Source organism: Dermacentor variabilis, chromosome 5 (assembly GCF_050947875.1).
Source record: "Dermacentor variabilis isolate Ectoservices chromosome 5, ASM5094787v1, whole genome shotgun sequence".
Taxonomy (NCBI): domain Eukaryota; kingdom Metazoa; phylum Arthropoda; class Arachnida; order Ixodida; family Ixodidae; genus Dermacentor; species Dermacentor variabilis.
In genome coordinates this window covers 166206989-166225445 of record NC_134572.1, presented here as the reverse complement: position 1 = coordinate 166225445, position 18457 = coordinate 166206989, and the positions used below count along the sequence as shown (strand labels likewise).

Genomic DNA, 18457 nt, shown 5'->3' with positions numbered 1-18457 from the left:
ATTTACTACGTACCGAAGCATGCGCGCTGTTGACAGTAAAGCGTGCCATGCTGCCCTCTTTCCAGGAAGCTGTGGTCCGCCCGATGGCAGGCGGGCGTGTCGTAGTGCATGCGGCATCGCCGCTGCCAGAGACGGCCTACGTGAAGCAGCGGCCCTTCAAGGACTCGCTGCGCGTGAAGAAGAACGGCGGCGCGGAACGCTTTTTCGACAAGGACGTCGACGCCTTCTTTGTGAACAATGATTGAATCGTGTTCCACACCGATGTGCGTCGTGCCACGACGACTAAAGAGCAATGACAAATTTTAATAAAAGTCAACAGTGACAGCCTCAGAAAGACTCACTCTGTATACGCAAAGACAAGGAGGTCACAATTTACAAGGTGTTTGTACCTAAATTTAACCAAGAATATGCATTTCCTACGGCGCTGAAAGTGGTCGTCGTGCTTTGATGAAGGGTACAATGTTTCGAAACGCGACGTGTTAATAATAGCTTTGCTGAAGTTATTGCCACTGCTTGGGAAAAGCCATGGTATGCGATGGGTTTCCAAAAGTTTGTAGCCGTTATAGCCTTGGTTTCGAAGTGCTTAGAATTTTTATTGTTTTATCTATCTGTTATGTAAAGTCAGGAGAAAACATGAGGAGATAACCCACGTCAGTATTTCGATAAGCTTCATGGAAACACTACACTGCTAGGCTACAGTCCTTAGAAACGTCATATGTCAAACGGCGTTTTTACAGGAGGTATTCAGAGACCTGGACAGGGACGAATCGGGGATAAAAGGTAACGGAGAATACCTTAGTAACTTTCGATTCGCTGATGATATTGCCTGGCTTAGTAACTCAGAGGACCAACTGCAATGCATGCTAACTGACCTGGACAGGAAAGTAGGAGGGTGGGTCTAAAATTCATCTGCGGAAAACTAAAGTAATGTTTAACAGTCTCGGAAGAGAACAGCAGTTTACGATAGGTAGCAAAGAACTGGAAGTGGTAAGGGAATACATCTGTCTAGGGCAGGTAGTGACCGCGGATCCGGATCATGAGACTGAAATAATCAGAAGAATAAGAATAGGCTGGGGTGCGTTTGGCAGGCATTCTCAGATCATGAACAGCAGGTTGTCATTATCCCTCAATAGAAAAGTGCATAACAGCTGTGTCTAACCAGTACTCACCTACGGGACAAAAACCTGGAGTCTTACGAAAAGGGTTCTAATTAAATTGAGGACGACGCAACGACCTATAGAAAGAAGAATGACGGGCGTAACGTTAAGGGATAAGAAAAGAGCAGATTGGGTGAGGGAACAAACGCGAGTAATGACATCTTAGTATAAATCAAGAAAAAGAAATGGGCATGGGCAGGACACGTAATGAGGAGGGAAGATAACCGATGGTACTTAAGGGTTACGGACTGGATTCCAAGAGAAGGGAAACGTAGCAGGGGGCCGCCGAAAGTTAGGTGGCCAGATGAGATTAAAAAGTTTGCAGCGGCAACATGGCCACAATTAGCACATGACCGGGGTACTTGGAGAAGTATGGGAGAGGCCCTTGCTTTGCAGTGAGCGTAGCCAGTCTGACGATGAAACTGCACATGCCTAGTTCCGAGTTGGAAGTAGGGCCATTACTTTCCAAAGACCAAATTGAGGGTTTGAATAAGTTCCCAGCAAAATACCTGTACATTCAGCCTTCATAACATCGTAGGTGGTACATGCCGAGTTAGAGTTCCAGGATTTCGCAGCCAATTCGTATTTTTGAACGTGTAAAAATTTTAACCACTGTTCAGGAAACCTTGAACGTGGGAGTTGCCTCACACGACAGCGAATTTATAAAATATTGGAGCCACTAAACACGTGTATATCAACTGAAGAAAAATATTCGCCATCATTATGAAATGCCTTAAAACATTTATATTGATAGTGATACTTTATAATTCGAGCAGCGGCGCTCACGTTTTCTGCCGTCCAAAGAGCCGTCTCTTTAAGAGCTCAGCGTCAACCCCGTCATCAAGTTTCCTATCGGAGCAGACATCGGCGGTTCGGTTCACACGGCTCCATTTTCGTGGAAACATGGAAGGTTGCGATGTATAATGTTTGCCATTCAATTGCATATCGTTAACGCTACAGTAATTAGTTACCATGTCATTAAACGCAGTGGCAACTCCCACAGGTGTTCGTGTTCTACAGTTGCCACCACAGCAATCGTAGAGGCACCAAGGGAGCCGAGTTAATATATCGGTGTTTCCCACTCTTACATTGATATGGAGCGCTGTCGCAGTCTTGCGCGACATCGCGCTACCTCCACGTAGGCCGGAATCCTGAGGTCGACACGTGCTTAGACCGTGTCAACGACCTCTCTGGAGCGGTAAGATTAGGTGGCGAATTTGGCTACGTCGCCATCCAGTGCGGAGCCATGCTTGCAGAAAGAACGTTACGACCTAATTCTCGCGTCATGGAAAGACCTTGGCTTTGCGGCAGCAATGCTTTAGAAGTTTGCAAGACTAACTCTTGGTAAGCGTCTGTGCTTGTTTTATATGTGTTTGCGCGTTTGTGTTCGTGATTGTGTCTCCCTTTTTCTTGATCTGCACTTGCGGTGATTATTAAGCGCCTTACGCCTTGCCTAACGCCCCATGAAAAACAGTATCTAAGGGCTGCAGCTGGCAGCTCCTTCCTTTGTTTATGCTATCGCACCGTGGCGGTGTTGCCGTGCATTGTCAAAATAGCGGAACTATTCTCACGGCGACTGCACGGGTAGGTTCTCGTAGCGGCAATCCGGTTTCACCGTGCCGATACACATCTCTTCTGTTTCGCCGTATGTAATAACACTGGTCAAACTAGCTGCGCGGGCTCGCGCAAGCGAGCGTGTCCAGGTTGTTCGCCGCAGAGGCACATCCATCGGTGCAGAGGTCGTGTAGATGCTAATTTCTCTGTTAATTCCGCTCTGTTGCGTTGCTCTAGCTACTTGAATATGTTTGTCGCTGATATTATTCACAATATCTGGCAAGAGATTTGGTCGCGGCAGCTGTTCCGGGTGATAAAAGTAACTTTTGGAAGTCTCTCGAAGCCATATAATATTCATGTTGTTCATTTATTGTGTTAAGAGCAGAGAGGAACCTGTTTACACTTCACAATAATAGAGAACTGAATAGAGAATCGAACTTGAGTAATTGTTCCATTTAACGGCTTTCTCCGTGTAGCCATTAAAGTGAGAGCATGACCGCGCGTTTCTTTTGCTTGGGTTTTATTTCACAAATGACATATGGAGTCAACATGTGGGCTTGAGGGCAGGTTTTGAGCACTGAAGGACAATGCTATGTCACTGCCGGATGGGAGGCTTTGAAGGGGTTCATCCATTACCCATGGCTGTCTGCCTTGATCCAAGTTTCTCTGCGCACTTGTTTCGGTGGAACGGAGCAAAGGGAGCTTTCCCTTCAGTACTGGTCCTGCACGCAAGGAAAGCGGGGGTGGCGACCACATCGCAAACTGAAACGTTTGCCAAAAATGCTCGAAAGTAGCCAAAAACTATAGTGCATTGAATAAAACCTCGAAAATCATCTAAGAAGGCTTCAAATTGCGACCATGGAGATGTGGCGCGGTAGAGCTATGCGCCACGCCCGCAACTTTACCATCAATCCAGGCCAGTTCAGGACGATATGTGACACGAGTTAATTTGTTGGCCTCAGTGAGCAACTGCGTAGTCGGACTCGTTCAAACAGTATGTGCTCACCTGTGCGAGGCAGGATACCGTTGGCGAATAAGTTACAAATAAAACTGTGACATTTAAAGCACGTCACGTTATATTCCATAACTATACATAATGTTGGTTCATGACATATCTAAAAGCGCAGACGTCCTTTTGGAAGAGGGAGCGATATTGAACGGCTTTTTTTGCTTCAAAAACCTTTTTTTTAATTAGGCTTGATGGAACTTTTCGGGATCGCTACGCGGCAGTTGCTAGAATGACGGTGCCGTGCCGACGTTCTCCCTGTTCACTAAGAGTAGGTTCTGACGTCGTCAAAGAGGCGACGCGCTGCAGCTCTCAAGAACCATGTGTTTAGCTTCGGTTTTGGTACTTATTCTTTTATTAGTTATCGTTTTTACAGAGAATAGGCACTCACTCTACGTGTATTAAGCGGATTGATACGCAAATTCAAACTTAAATTATTCTAACACGGTAAAAAAGAATCACAAACACTGGCCCTTTAGTTCAGTAAAAATCTGCGATGCGATACTGATTCAGCAAATGTAAATGACAACGAACAGTGGGAAAGTGAGCACCTCGACGCTCGAGGCCTCCGGTCGTGTTCCGTAGTCGGTCCTGGGCCACAGTCAGCGGTAATAGGCGTCATCGGCGTCGGGTCCGGCATCGGGCTTGTGTCCTAGGAGCGCCGCGGCCGCAGCCCTGGCCGCCGTCGCCGGCACCGGGTCGGCAGAGTCGGCTGACTGCGACGCACCGTGGCTGCCGTAAAGAGTGGGGCCACTGGCCGACGGGTGCCGCGACCGGGGCGAGGGCACTGCGACTTCGAGCTGAAAGCGCTCGGCCGGTGGTAGACTCCGGTAGCCGCCGCCTTCGCTAGGGTCCTGGCCCCCGCTGAGGTAGCCCGAAGTCCTGAAACGAATGAACGCTTCCACCACTGAATGTCTGACACTCTTCACCAAAGCGGAGGCTCACTTAAGTCTGAGATAAGCTGGACGTTGAGCTCGGCTTCTGGTTAGCACGAATGTCATGAAAAAAAAAATCCTCCTGCTGATAGGACTGTCGGCCTTTTCTGTGTGAAGGTACTGAGCTCAAAGTTTGCACTTGCATGGGTCGCTCGCTATTGCGTCTGTTTTATGGTCTGTATAAAAATCCTTTAGGCAGGCGTTGTACCCCTTCCGGTGGCAGTTGCCAGCCTGCTCCTTGCTTTCCCTTTCCTGTTCAATTAGTTATTTATTTAGGTATACATATTGGGAAACATGAAAAACGTAAACGAGAAAAATGTTCAAGTGGTGAGTCAGTAAAAAATCTAGAATTTATTTGAAGAAAAAAAAAGATTTTCAGAACTGCTATTTAGTTTTGCTGAATGTAATGAATCATTAACAGCCCGAAAGAAGAACCAGATTTGCCGAAACGCGCTAGAAGTTATAAGCCGAGATAATGCGGGGCAATGTTTGCTGGAGATCAATGCAGTGGGAATCTGACATTGGCTTTTACTATGACCACGTTAACAATAATGGGAAGGCCGTAAGGAATGAAAAGTTACAAAGCTATTCAACGTCTCGTCGAAGCCGATCGCGTCTTCCTGGGCTAGTTGGGCATGAGAACGGGGTGCACTAACCGCGTGATGTACTAACGCGACAGCCTTAAGAGCCCCGTGTCGCACAATGCCCGTTCTAGGCGTCCGCCGTCAGTGGCGTTGTCCGTCAGCAAAAATCATCCCGAACCCCAACCACGGACGGCATCCGCGTCGAGCAGAAGCGTTACTGAGTTAAATGAATTTCTCAAAGTAAAATGCATGTGAATCTTCGTAAAGTCGGACTTACAAACAACCTACAGATATAATGGCGTCGGACTGTAATTTGAATATGCAAGAACGCATGATTTTGTTACGCGGAAACTGAAGCACTACCCCATTTTCCGTGCTTTCGAGGGTATTAGCCATTGGTGAGTCAGTGCTTCTAGCCTCCGCCTTACAGGGTTAGGGCCGTTGCTGTGTCCCGTACTTTCGCTGGAACCGGCCCAGCATTATTTTCTATCGGGCCCCGTGTAGGAGATGTCGCTACATTCTTACAAACGTCCAATCAATCAATCAATCAATCAATCAATCAATCAATCAATCAATCAATCAATCAATCAATCAATCAATCAATCAATCAATCAATCAATCAATCAATTTTGAGTAATAAAGTATTTGGCGGCTATAGACAAAAGGCTATCTATCAGCCTTGAGAGGACCTGCACCCTCGAGTATTGATAGATAAAGCGCATGATAAATACACCACTTCAACAGAAATAAACAGCAGATTGTACAGAAGTCAGGCGCATTAATTGAAAGGTCGCGAATAGTACTAATGCCATTTATACTAGTAAAAAAAGAAAGCATAATAAAAAGTATTACGCAAAAAAACGCTTGTAGACACAAACAGGTTCACACGAGTACACAAATACTGCATGAAATTACAAACCGTATTGTGAAAGGAAACCACTGAGGAAATAAGAGCGTCACAGCAAAGCAAACAAAACAAATAGGTGTATATTGTATTATATTTGGAGCTCTTGATTATAGACCAGTACAGGCATGTAATATTTTAACCTTTCACTCACTGTACGCACATCCTCAAGCTGGCATAGTGCGCCAATTCCTTAAGAAATGGAATGTTATTTTTCGATTCTATTCTATAGCCTTTATTTAACATTTTGTGATAAAGGCAATTTGCTGATAATACATTTAAATCCTTAAATATTGGTTCCGTGTGCGTCGTGCGCAGCATTAATAATATTGCGAAGGGCTTACTTTTCAAGCTGCTGGAGCTTCTGCGTGGTCACTTTTGTTGTCCTGCCCCAGACTAACTAACAGTACGATAATTTAGACAAAAAAAGAGAGATTTGTAAATTAACACTTTCATATTCTGAGGTAGGATGTAGCGATATTTGTGCAAAACCCCTATAGTTTCTGAAATTTTATGTAATGTTTATTTTAAAATGTGGTGTTTTACGTGCCAAAACAACTATCCGGTTATGAGGCACGCCGTAGTGAGGGACTCCAGAAATTTCGACCGTCTGAGGCTCTTTGATGTGTACTTAAATCTAAATACATGGGCGTTTTGCCCCATCGAAATGTGGCCGCCGTTAATGTTTATTTAGTTGAACTGTCAGCGTCATCTGTTCTTCAAGAACGACGCCAAGATTTTTAGCTTCGCGCGATATTCGTATATCTGATGACCCTAACATTAAAGTGCTGGTTATATTGAGTGTTTTGTGTTGAGGGCGAAATAAAACTGCTTTCGTCATTGCAGCATTCAAGTTCAACAAGTTGGCGAGACTCTAAGCATGAAGTCTACTTAAGACTATGTTGCCTTTTCCTACCAGGGTAGAAGGATCACATCCTGTTATGAAAATACTTGCGTCATTTGAGTATATAATAAATTTTGTCTAAGTGTCCATGTCTACTACGTCCTTCACATATGTGTTTGAAGAGTAATGGGTCTAAGGTACTGCCCTAATGTACACTAGCATCAATTTGTTTTAATTCTGATAGAAAGCGGTTAACGCTTCTCATGTACTCTAAAGCCATAGTGTTCCAGTTTCTCAAGCAAGGACTGAGGATTAATTGAGGGAAATGCTCTTGAGTAATCAACAAATATGCCTACTGTAGAGACTCGAATTTCAAATGACTGCAAGATGTGTTTGTTTTTTTTGGGGGGGGGGGGGGGCTCGGGAAGGTCATTGCCCTTGAGCAGTCTCTCCTGAAACTCTACTGGCATGGCGTGATAATGCTGTGCTTCATGGAAAAGCCGTACATACGTTCATATATAAGCTTTTCAATGCATTTTGAAAACACAGGAATCATTGAAATTTGCCTGTAATTAGAGAAGTCCTTGATATCATGGCCTTTGAATATCACATATACGTTTGATATATCGTTTGGGGAATGTGCCGATGGAAAACATAAGCTTAATTACATATTCTAAGGTGGCCGCGATTGTATTGATAGCATATCTTAAAGGTTGTATCTGGAGGTCATGAGCATCAGTACACATACTGTTCCGCAGTGACATGACAGAAGTTATTATTTCGTGCAGTGTAGTGGTAAAAAGAATGTATGGTCCAGGATTGGTTTTGTTAAGCCCTTAAGGCAATTCGGATCGTGCTTACTCTTGACTAATGATGTGAAGTACTCGTTAAAGGAATCGGCTAATCGGGTGTTTGTTAATGCCTCGCACCTACTGATGTCTAATAAAATTGATTCTTCTATGTGACCGCTACACACTTTGGGAGAAAAAGGATCGGTCATGTGAATCTGTTTTGTTTCTCGGAGGTGTTAGATTGTTCCAGAAACACCTAAGGACATGAAGCAAGTTAGGTCTTTGCGTGAACATTGCGTGAACTTTGTTTTAATGTGTGTTGTGGAGATCCTCCAGAATGTTCAGAATACTTTCTTAGGCTATGAAAGCAACGTTGGCAAGATGGGCCTCGACAATATTGATTAAAGCTTCGTCGCGATACGTTCCACAAGTTGGAGGTTTCCACGGGTCCATATTACGCTTTTCTTGACCTCCAAATACACAGCACCTTGTAACTCTTACTTCAGTGGATGTAATGATTATCGTCTACAGACAGTAAACATGAAAACGGCTGCATCTTAACTTCTACGTAAAACTTAACGCACAAGACCACTAAAGTCTGCACATAGTGGTTGATATCGAAAATAGATTAATTGGTTCAGCTCAGAACCACATTGCACGGAAGTGTGCTTTCTATAAGAGAAGTTGCCGAAGCTCACGTAAGACAAGTATGTTGATCATCCTGTTCAGGAAAATTGGTATACTTTCGCGCCAGAATTGGCACAAGTTGGCTAGAAATGTACGGCGCAAAAACGAAATTTCGCTCGGTGTTACATTTGAAGTTGGTGTAGCATGTAGGACAGTTCTGGAGGTACTGAATTTGAATAAATATACTTAGCCATTTCGAAATATGTGATTTATTTCGCATTACATGTCAACCTGTATAGAATGTACTCGACACATATTTTGCCTCGTTCACTGCCATTTATAAGAACACAGAGAGCAAGCCTAACGCAATTTACGCCGCATTCCCTTATACAAGATTCACGAAAGACCTTTGAAATCGCTTTAGAAGAGACAAATAAGCTCGCTCGAGCACGCTGGGGCATCAGAAGCAGCGTCTCAGTGAGGCGTTCTCGGGAATGCGTTGCCGGCATTAAGGCAACCGAAGCGCGCAAACGCGCGTAAGTTCTCGGACGGTTGTCAAAGGTGCTTTGCATTATGCTCTGCCACGCGCGTGCTCCGCTAACTGCCGGCGCTGCCATGGCCGGCGCGCAGGCGAGCATGCCTGTCGGCTCGGATGCTGTTACGCCTGACACTTTACTTGACTCGTTATGAAGCAGGCGCTAAATTTAATGCAGGTAGAATAGCGCAATGGGATTGGACTTGGTAAACAGGCTGCCAGTGCTCCGAGAAGCTTGCGAGGAAAGTAGGACCACATGAGCAGTTCATATGTAGCCTGGTGAAACGGCGGCCTTATACCATGTCCCGTTTTGTGATCCAATACAGCCCCGTCATAGTTTTTCTCGGAACAGCCGAGTGATTTCCTGCAGGCTTGCCTTTCCATTTTGAATCACAGATCGACGCGCCAGCTCATCTCCACAGGTTTTATAAAAACTTAGCAGGCTTCTAAACCGGTTGAAACGTTTTAAACTAAACTTGCTTTTAGAAATTTTGCAGTTTTTTTGCAGAATAATTGCGAAAAATCAATTGATAGACTCCATGCAGACCAGCAAAGATATGAGGCTAGGAAACCTATTGACTAGTTTCCGCGGTCAAATCTTACGAAGCCTGAGGTTGTGCAACACTGCGTTGCCTAGCACGAGCCTTAGTTGGGAATAAAATTAGAACTTATCGGCATATGAACGCGCGATAGTTGGCAACAATGCATCGGTGAAATACAGCCCAAAAAATTAATAAAAACACGGACAAGGGAGTAACCCAGAGAAAGCGCTGACTACGAACTACGTGGATTTATTCTGCTCAGACACAAGTACAACATTGAAAAGGTGCTTGTGAGAAGGAGGAAATTGTCATGCACTTCCAGGTGCGCATGCGTCAAGGAATTAAAATATGCTCTCGTGGGAATAGAACTGCGCCACATAAATTATTGTTCTTCTAGCAACAGAAAGGTTCTAAGAAATCAGAACATTTGTGCGCGCACATCTTGTTCACTGGTATAAGCATAAGTCCACTAAGCCACTTTCCTTATTGAGCTGTCTCCACGTTAAGCTCAGTATACTAGGCTCAGGCAAAGTGCGTTGAAGAGCAAATGAACGGTTGTTTTAGTGTTTTGGTTCTGAGGACGCTACGAACTGACCAGAACAAAAAGGAAACACTGGGTGCTGTCATCCACGGCTACACTGAGCTACTTCACTCGCTGACAGTATGAATATAAATGGCTGAGGGATAAATATTAGGAAAAAACGACTTGGTTTGTATGTTTATTGCGGCACCACCCAATAGCTGCAGGTGGGGCCTGCTGCTGTCGTCCGTCTATCCATTCTTTCACACCGTGGCATTGTATCTTGCGCTGTGATACATGCGTCGTCTAATTAGTATATCCAAACACAGAATTTTATACAATACTGAATGTAGTGTGACAACAGAAAGAGCTACACACACGAGAAACAGGTGCTATCTATCCGTCTGTTCATATGTTGCGCTGCGGTGCGCATACTTGCCATGTTCTCCTAAATGTTGCCGATGTTGTCGCCATCACGCCAGCGTTGTGGTTATATTGGAGCTGTTTCCGATGCGTATAGTTGTAAAAGTCGCACGGTGCTTAAAGACTTTGGACAAACGTCAGGACTTTCAGGAAGAGTAAGCGAGTAATTATTTATGAAGTCAATGGAGTTGGGGCCAAAGGAGGTACTGAAATGTGCTGTTTTAAGCCAATCATTTCCTTTTGGGAGGTGGCAGGAGGGGGGCGGAGACTTTTCCCGTGGGTTTCACGGATCGTTGATGTGTCGTTGAGTAGTGGCAACTCCAGAATACGTTATTTGTGCTGGCAATGCTGTCCAAATAAGCAAAGACGGCTACGACAGCCAGGCTTACGGTGGCTCTTTCGCTTGTACTGTGTGCAAGTGTCTCGTTTGAGGTGTAGAAAAGGGGTATTTCGCCGAATTCCTTGGTGCAGGTTAAATTATTTTGATCGGTCTGAGAGATTTAAGGCACGGAACTGCGGACATTGTTGAGCTGTGCTTGTAAACGTGTGGCTTGCCTAGTGAGCCACATCAGACTCTTTTTAAAGACAAAGAGCCTTTCGAGCCGGATGTTAAAAAAAGGGAGTGTGTGTCCGTAGAGGGCCTCCGAAAGGTGCAAGCACTTGTTTACAGCGTTGCTCCCCTGCTACAGCTACGATATTTTACTGTTTTCGACTTTCATAGCCAACTCCCCACTGTGACTCGTTTCGTATTACGTCATATAGCATCTAACAATACAGGCAGTAACATCTGTCGCGCTTTCAGAAGCTAAGTACGGATAATCTTCACTAACAGAACGAAATTAAAAACTGCAAAATTAGCTGGTCACTGTGTCTTGATATTAAAAGAAATGATAATTTTGTTTGCCAGTCAGGGTGCACCTTTCTTTCTATTGTTAGCTGATACGTCGAGATAAGGTCGTCTGCGTTTGATGGCTGGCGCTTGTTTAGGCTCGCAGTAAGCAGTGCTCAAGGTAGGGTCCAGGCTTGGAAACACAGCAGCCACCCATTTCCCGTACACTCGTAAAAAATTTGCACCTTTTGAGGCTTATCTTGTCCCCCAGCAATAATCGCCACCTATCTTGCCCACATTTCCTTTCGGTAACGCTGCGGTCCCACTGCTTCTAGGTCATGAAAGGCATGCCCATTATAAGCGTTACATAACATTTTCAACAGGAAAGTTGCGAGCGTAGAGTTTTCAAGAAAGGAAACGCAAGAGGGGCAGTTTACGAATATTCTTGAGGGAAAAAATAAGCCCCAGTGGGGCAAGCTTTTTTACGGGTGTAGGAATTCTCAAACCACGGTGAAACGTAAGGCGCAAATAACAACCAATTGGACCAATTTGCGTTTCTTCCAATAGGTTGCCGAAATTTCGCGAGGGTTTTTGCTTGAGAAGTGCGACCTGAAGTAGTGCAAATACATGATTTGGAAACGAATCGAACTAGTTGTAATGAAATTTGGTTGTGTGCACAGTGCCGGAAAGCAAGCTATAGCGGCGCTGTGGACAGGCCGGTTGGTTCAAATTATAAACGCGCGCTTTTTGCAGTTTGTTCTAAATTTCACAAGATAAACTAGACTGACAACTCGCCGCACTGAATCAGAAAACAGTATCTTCTGCTTGCACCACTAACCCAAAACATCCAATCAAAACGGTATGCCACCACATGGCACAACATGTGTCATGATCAAGATCAGACGTTCTTAGCTATCGTTGCTGCTCGGTGCCTGCGGACAAAAGCACATTGGCGAGAATGCTCCTGATGCTTAAGGCAGTAGTAACAGTAATGCTGGGCAGCAAACTAAGCTAACTAATACCAAACAAAGCCTAAATGTACATCAATAATTTATTAAAGTCTGTTTAAACAAAGTACATTCCACTATTTGAAACGCCAGCAACATTTTTAATATATATAGAAAGAAAGCAATGGTCTACTTGCCCGGAGAGAAGAAGACGGCCCCGACTGAAGTACTTCGAAAATAAAAAAGATATGCTATAATGTCAGTCACGTTTCTTCCAATGCGCAAGTTTCTTTCCCATGTCGCTCTCTGTCGCCGTTGTCTACAACTTCCAGGAAACGACCAAATGATCTACTGATGTGTCTCTACCGCGATGACACGATCATTATGGTACACAGCAAAATTTTTTCGACATCCGCTTTTGCTTTTTTGAGCCTTGGGCGCGGCGGCATCATGATTATTTCAGAACTAAAAGGCAAAGTTGCAGTGCATGCTGTGATGTGTGAACCTGCGGCTGCACATTGATCGACTGGTTGTCGGCGGGCCCGCGAGCATTTACTTGGAATCGCGAATAGGGCACGCAGTTTTGACTGACAGTGCTGTGGCAGTCAGTGGCCTTCTGTACGGCATTATAAAATAAGAAATAAAGACATAAATTTTTTACATATACGGCTGGTTCATAACTATCCCTAAACCTCACCAATGTCCAAAATTATAGCCCATTAGATACAAAGGCTCCTTTGAATTTTTCAATATTTAAATATTTGTACTATCCTATTTTGCGCCATTGAAAATATGCCATTGCGTATTGTCGATGATTGGCCCATTGCCAGCCAGTCATGCACAATAAGTTCGCGTTTTCTAATTTGACTGTAGAAAAACAGAAATTTAGGCTAGGTTACAGCTGGCTGTGCCAGTATAATGAGTTTGTTACTCAATGAACAATAAGAAACGAAATGCAAAGAGAGAATACAAACAAGCGCCGTACAGGCACAAACTCGCCCAAGCTCCCAAAGCGTGTCTAGATGGGCACCGTGACGGAAAGCACAGTTTTGTACTCTTAGGACATTCACCTGTAACACGGGAGTGAAAGAGTCCACACTCTGGAGACATTCCATGTGTAAATTGGCTTGATATCAATGCGTATAAGCAGCATCACAATATATGGAAGACAAAACACGCAACCTCACTTATGGGGGCTCCATAAATTTAGTGTACTCAGTAATCGCTAAGAGCGCTCACGGCCATTCTCTCAGCGCGGCACGACCACGGCCCCAGCACTTTGTCTACGGTGAGTCGAAGTCTATTACGGATGTTAAAATGGTCACGCAGACAAACCCGCTGTTGACTATACTGGGCAGATTCTGTGATGAGATTGTAGATGTCACCTGCATGAGTTTACGTGATGCTGGCAAGAATTTTGGGAGGCGGAACGAACATCGCCGGGGACGCTTTCCCACCAGACGCGCTACAGCGCAGCGATCACGTCAGAGGCATCCCGCATCGGACGCTGCACCTAGAAATCTCGCTGTGAGCGGAAAGAGGAGCCACGTCGCCTAAACACGAGGGTTCGAGTGATGCACGCTGGAACTTGGAATGGCAGAGAGCGAGAAAACTTATTAAACGCATGGCTATTGAGGCATCCTCGCACCGGTCCCGGCACGGCCCCTATGCGCTCAAACGAGACGAAGGGGAGAAATGGGCGAGTGGCGTGCCACCTGTCGGGGCAGCGTCATACATTGCGAGGAGGGTTTTTTCTGTGTTTGCCGCAAGATGACTCTGCCTGTGCGCCAAGCGCCGAAGAAATGTAGTGGAAACGTACTTCGCTACTCGTTTAACTGCGACTTCTCTATAATTTACATGCTCATAATTACCGATGTACACCGCAGTATAAATTTCTACGGCAAGTTTCTAAGGCAACACCGCATTCACTAGAGGTGCTTTTGTCCCGTTGGAACCATCCAACTCATGGCTGAGTGGTAGCGTCTCCGTCTCACACTCCGGCGACCCTGGTTCAATTCCCACTCAGCCGATCTTGCAACTTGTTTTTATTTATTAACTGCGTTCCGGGATATTCCGCTCACGGCCAATGCCACCGACGCCGATGACACGGGCTTTTCTGCGACACGAGCTCCTTAACGCTGTCGCGTTAAAAAGCGGAGGTTGCTTGAGGCACTGTGGTGTCGGAAGAGGCTTGTGCGGAGATGCCGGTGTGTTCCATTCCCACCGTAGGCAGCAAATAGTGACAAATTTTTGAAAGTCCGCGGTCACCAATATTGTAAATGTCACGTGCATGTATTTAAGCATGTATGCAATTGCGTAAACGCAAACAAACACAGATCTACAACAGGAATTTGTTGAATCCCAAACTTTGCGCGGCGAGAAGTGGCAGCGACCTCGACGCTACACGACGAAGGAATCTAACGCTTTTTCACGGTTGAAACTTGGCGAGCTGCCGTCAGAGACGCTGGCTGTAATCACGGACAGTGCGCGCTTTCGGCGTGAGTGCAGACAAGCGCGTACGGAACGCGAACGATGGCGGCGATAACTCTGTCTCATCTTTCGGTGCGTTGCATCGTTGGTGCTCAGTGAAGTCATGATCATCCACTAAAACTACCTCCTCTCAGTTCACCAGCACAGTTTCAGGGCCGGATTTTACACGATGACGAAGCTCATTGAATTCGCGTGCGAGATTGGATCTGAACTTGAGTTTATAAGCTCGATGTCATTTTCACATATTACTCGGAAACATTTGCGCAGTATTCGAAGTTTATATACTAACAAATCTTGGCGTTTTCCTTCATGGCGCTAAACGACTAGACTGGATGGCCGATTACTTAGAGATGAGATCACAGTTCGTATTTTAAAACATGGAAAGTCAACCACCGTGAAAGTGAGATCTGCTCCATCTCAAGGCTCCGTTCTTGGGACGCTACTGTTTCCTATTTATATTGTTACGCATTGATACATTCATATTGCGTATATGGCCGATGCACGCGGGCACCCCGACAACAACGTACGTTACACTTACCAATCCCCGCGATCCTGGCACATTCTCGGGCCAAGATAACGTCGATCTTGAGGACTGGCTCACCCTGTATGAGCGTGTTCGCCAAAACAACCGCTGTGACCCTACGACTGTGCTAGACAATGTCCTGTTCTACTTGGGTGGAACTCCTCGTGTCTGGTTACGGACACACGAGGACGAGATCTCTAGCAGGGATGCTTTCAAGGGGAAGCCCGTCGACCGCTTTGGAAATCCCACCGGTTGGTAGCTGACTGCTAGAAATGCGCTTGCTACCCGAGTTCAGTCTTCTACTAAATTGTACGTCACGTACATACAAGACGTGCCTGCTCTTTGCGGGGAAGTTGACGAGAAAATGGCCGAGGATGACAAAGTCGGCCTCGTACTCAAAGGGATCGTGGGCGATGCGTTCAATATGTTGGTCTTCAACAATGTGTCCACCATCAACGTCGTTGCCAAGGAATGCCGCCGCTTTGAGCTCGCCAAAAGCCGCCGCGTCATTCCACAGTTCTCCGGGCTCCCGAACACGGTTGCGACATCGTCTTGCGATGATATTACTGTTTCACTGCCATGAAATGACACGTCACACCTATTGTTCGCTGCGAAATCAAGGCTACAAATCCTGCGCCGTTCCATTCCCTCCCACTTCAACCCATCATTGACCAAACATTGACCACAACCTCCCATATAAATACAACAATCAAAACGCGGCCCTCAGGCCCCAGCAGCTGCGAAGCAACTGACCACGGCGGCGGTCAGACCTGTGACACAGCAGAAAGTGCTAAGAATCCCTGGGTCCGGACAGGCCGCCACTGGAATCTGAACCTGGCAACGTTTAACGCTAGATCGTTATCTAGTGAGGCGAATCTAGCAGTGCAATTACAGGAATTAGAGGGCAGTAAACGGGATATGATAGGGCTCAGTGATGTTAAGAGGACAAAAAAAGCATATACAGTGCTAAAAAGCGGACACGTCTTGTGCTACCGGGGCTTAGCAGAGAAATGAGAACTACCAGTCGGATTCCTGATTAATGAAGATATAGCTGGTAACATACAGGAATTCTATAGCATTACCGAAAGGGTGGCAGGTCAAGTTGTGAAACTTAATAAGAGGTACAAATTGAAGGTCGTACAAGTCTACGCTCCTGTATCCAGCCATGATGACCAAGAAGTCGAAAGCTTCCATGAAGGCGTGGAATTGGCGATGGATAAAGTCAAAACAAAATACACTGTACTGATGGGCGACTTCAATGCCAGGCTTGAGGAGGGAACGGACTCAGGAAGAGGACCGTAGTGTTGAAGCAATGAACGACAATCTTATGGGCATCATTAAGGAGTGTGCAATAGAAGTCGGTGCTAACTCCGTTAGACAGGATACCAGTAAGCTATCGCCGGATACGACAGATCTGATCAAGAAAAGCCAATGTATGAAAGCCTCTAACCCTACAGCTAGAATACAACTGGCCGAAATTTCGAAGTTAATCAACAAGCGTAAGACAGCTGACATAAGGAATTATAATATGGATAGAATTGAACATGCTCTCAGGATCAGAGCAAGCCTAAAAGCAGTGAAGAAGAAACTAAGAATAGGCAAGAATACGATGTATGCCTTAAGAGACAAAACCGGCAATATCATTAATAATATGGATGAGATAATTCAAGTGGCTGAGGAGTTCTATAGAGATTTATACAGTACCAGTGGCACCCACAACGATAATGGAAGAGAGAATAGCCTAGAGGAATTTGAAATCCTACAAGTAACGCCGGAAGAAGTAAAGAAAGCCTAGGGAGTTATGCAAAGGGGGAAGGCAGCTGGGGAGGATCAGGCAACCGCAAATTTGTTGAAGGACGGTGGGCAGATTGTTCTAGAAAAACTGGCCACCCTGTATTCGCAATGTCTCATGACTTTGAGCGTGCCGGAATCTTGGAAGAACGCTAACATAATCCTAATCCATAGGAAAGGGCACGCCAAAGACTTGAGAAATTATAGACGAAGAGCTTACTGTCCGTTTCCTACAAAGTATTTACTAAGGTAATTGCAAATAGAATCAGGGACACCTTAGACTTCTGTCAACCAAAAGACCAGGCAGGATTCCGTAACGGCTGCTCAACAATTGGCCATATTAACACATTATCCATCAGGTGATAGAGAAATGTGCGGAACATAACCGGCCCTTATATATAGCTTCCATTGATTACGAGAAAGCGTTTGATTCATTCGAAACCTCAGCAGTCACGGAGGCATTACGGAATCAGGGTGTAGACGAGCCGTATTTAAAAATACTGAAATATATCTATCTACAGCGGCTCCACAGTCACCATAGTCCTCCATAAGGAAAGCAACAATATCCCAATAAAGAAAGGTGTCAGGCAGGGAGATACGATCTCTCCAACGCTATTCACAGCGTGTTTACAGGAAGTATCGAGAGAGCTGGATTGGGAAGAATTGGGGGATATGAGTTAATGGAGAATATCTTAGTAACTTGCGAGTCGCTGATGATATTGCCTTGCTTAGTAACTCAGGGGACCAATTGCGATGCATGCTCAATGACCTGGAGAGGCAAAATGGAAGGGTAGGTCTAAGAATTAATCTTTTTTATAAACAAGAGGATGCGTATGAAATTCAGTCTTTGAAGCATGCGCAAATTAAAACATGTTATTTAGTTGAAATACTTAATCTCACATTCACGTATAACTTAAGATGGCACAAGCATATCGACGCAATAGGTGGTAAAGCCCTACGAAGCTTGGACATTTGAAGTAAACCTTGAAAGATACATCTAAAGAATGCAATTTAACGGCGTAGAAGGCTGTACCCGCCGTGGCTGCTTATTGGCTATAGTGTTGGGCTACTGTGCACGAGGTCGCGGGATCGAATCTCGGCCACCACGGCCGCATTTTGATGAGGGCGAAATGCGAAAAAGCAGCAGTGTACTTAGATTTAGTTCAAGGTTAAAGAACTCGAGGTGGTAAACCTTTCCGGGTTGCTCCACTACGGCGTTCCTCATAATTAGAAGTGGTTTTGGCATGTAAAACTCCAAAATTTAATTTTTAGTAATGCTCTAGTTCGACAAAGTTTTGCCTTTGCTTCTACGGTGCTGTCTCGTCACCACACGTGCGATGTTGCTAAGCTTGAATCTATTCGTAAAAACCATTATATTTATCTATGCTATGACCGTAACTTCTTCCACTTTTCGGGTAGCCGCAGTTTTTCGCTTTAGTCATTGCATCAGAGGCG

General features: G+C 45.2%; 1 protein-coding gene across 1 annotated transcript in view; it reads right to left on the bottom strand.

Moving 5' to 3' along the window:
* Positions 1-3224: 3224 nt before the first annotated feature.
* Positions 3225-18457, bottom strand: part of LOC142582025 (uncharacterized) — a 47732-nt gene continuing 32499 nt past the window's right edge. The window contains exons 2-3 of the mRNA XM_075691446.1: positions 4269-4599; positions 3225-3433 (exon numbers count right to left, since the gene is read on the bottom strand). Coding sequence (XP_075547561.1) covers positions 4320-4599 — 280 coding nt within the window. The 3' untranslated portion in view covers positions 3225-3433; positions 4269-4319. The remainder of the gene's footprint in view (positions 3434-4268; positions 4600-18457) is intronic.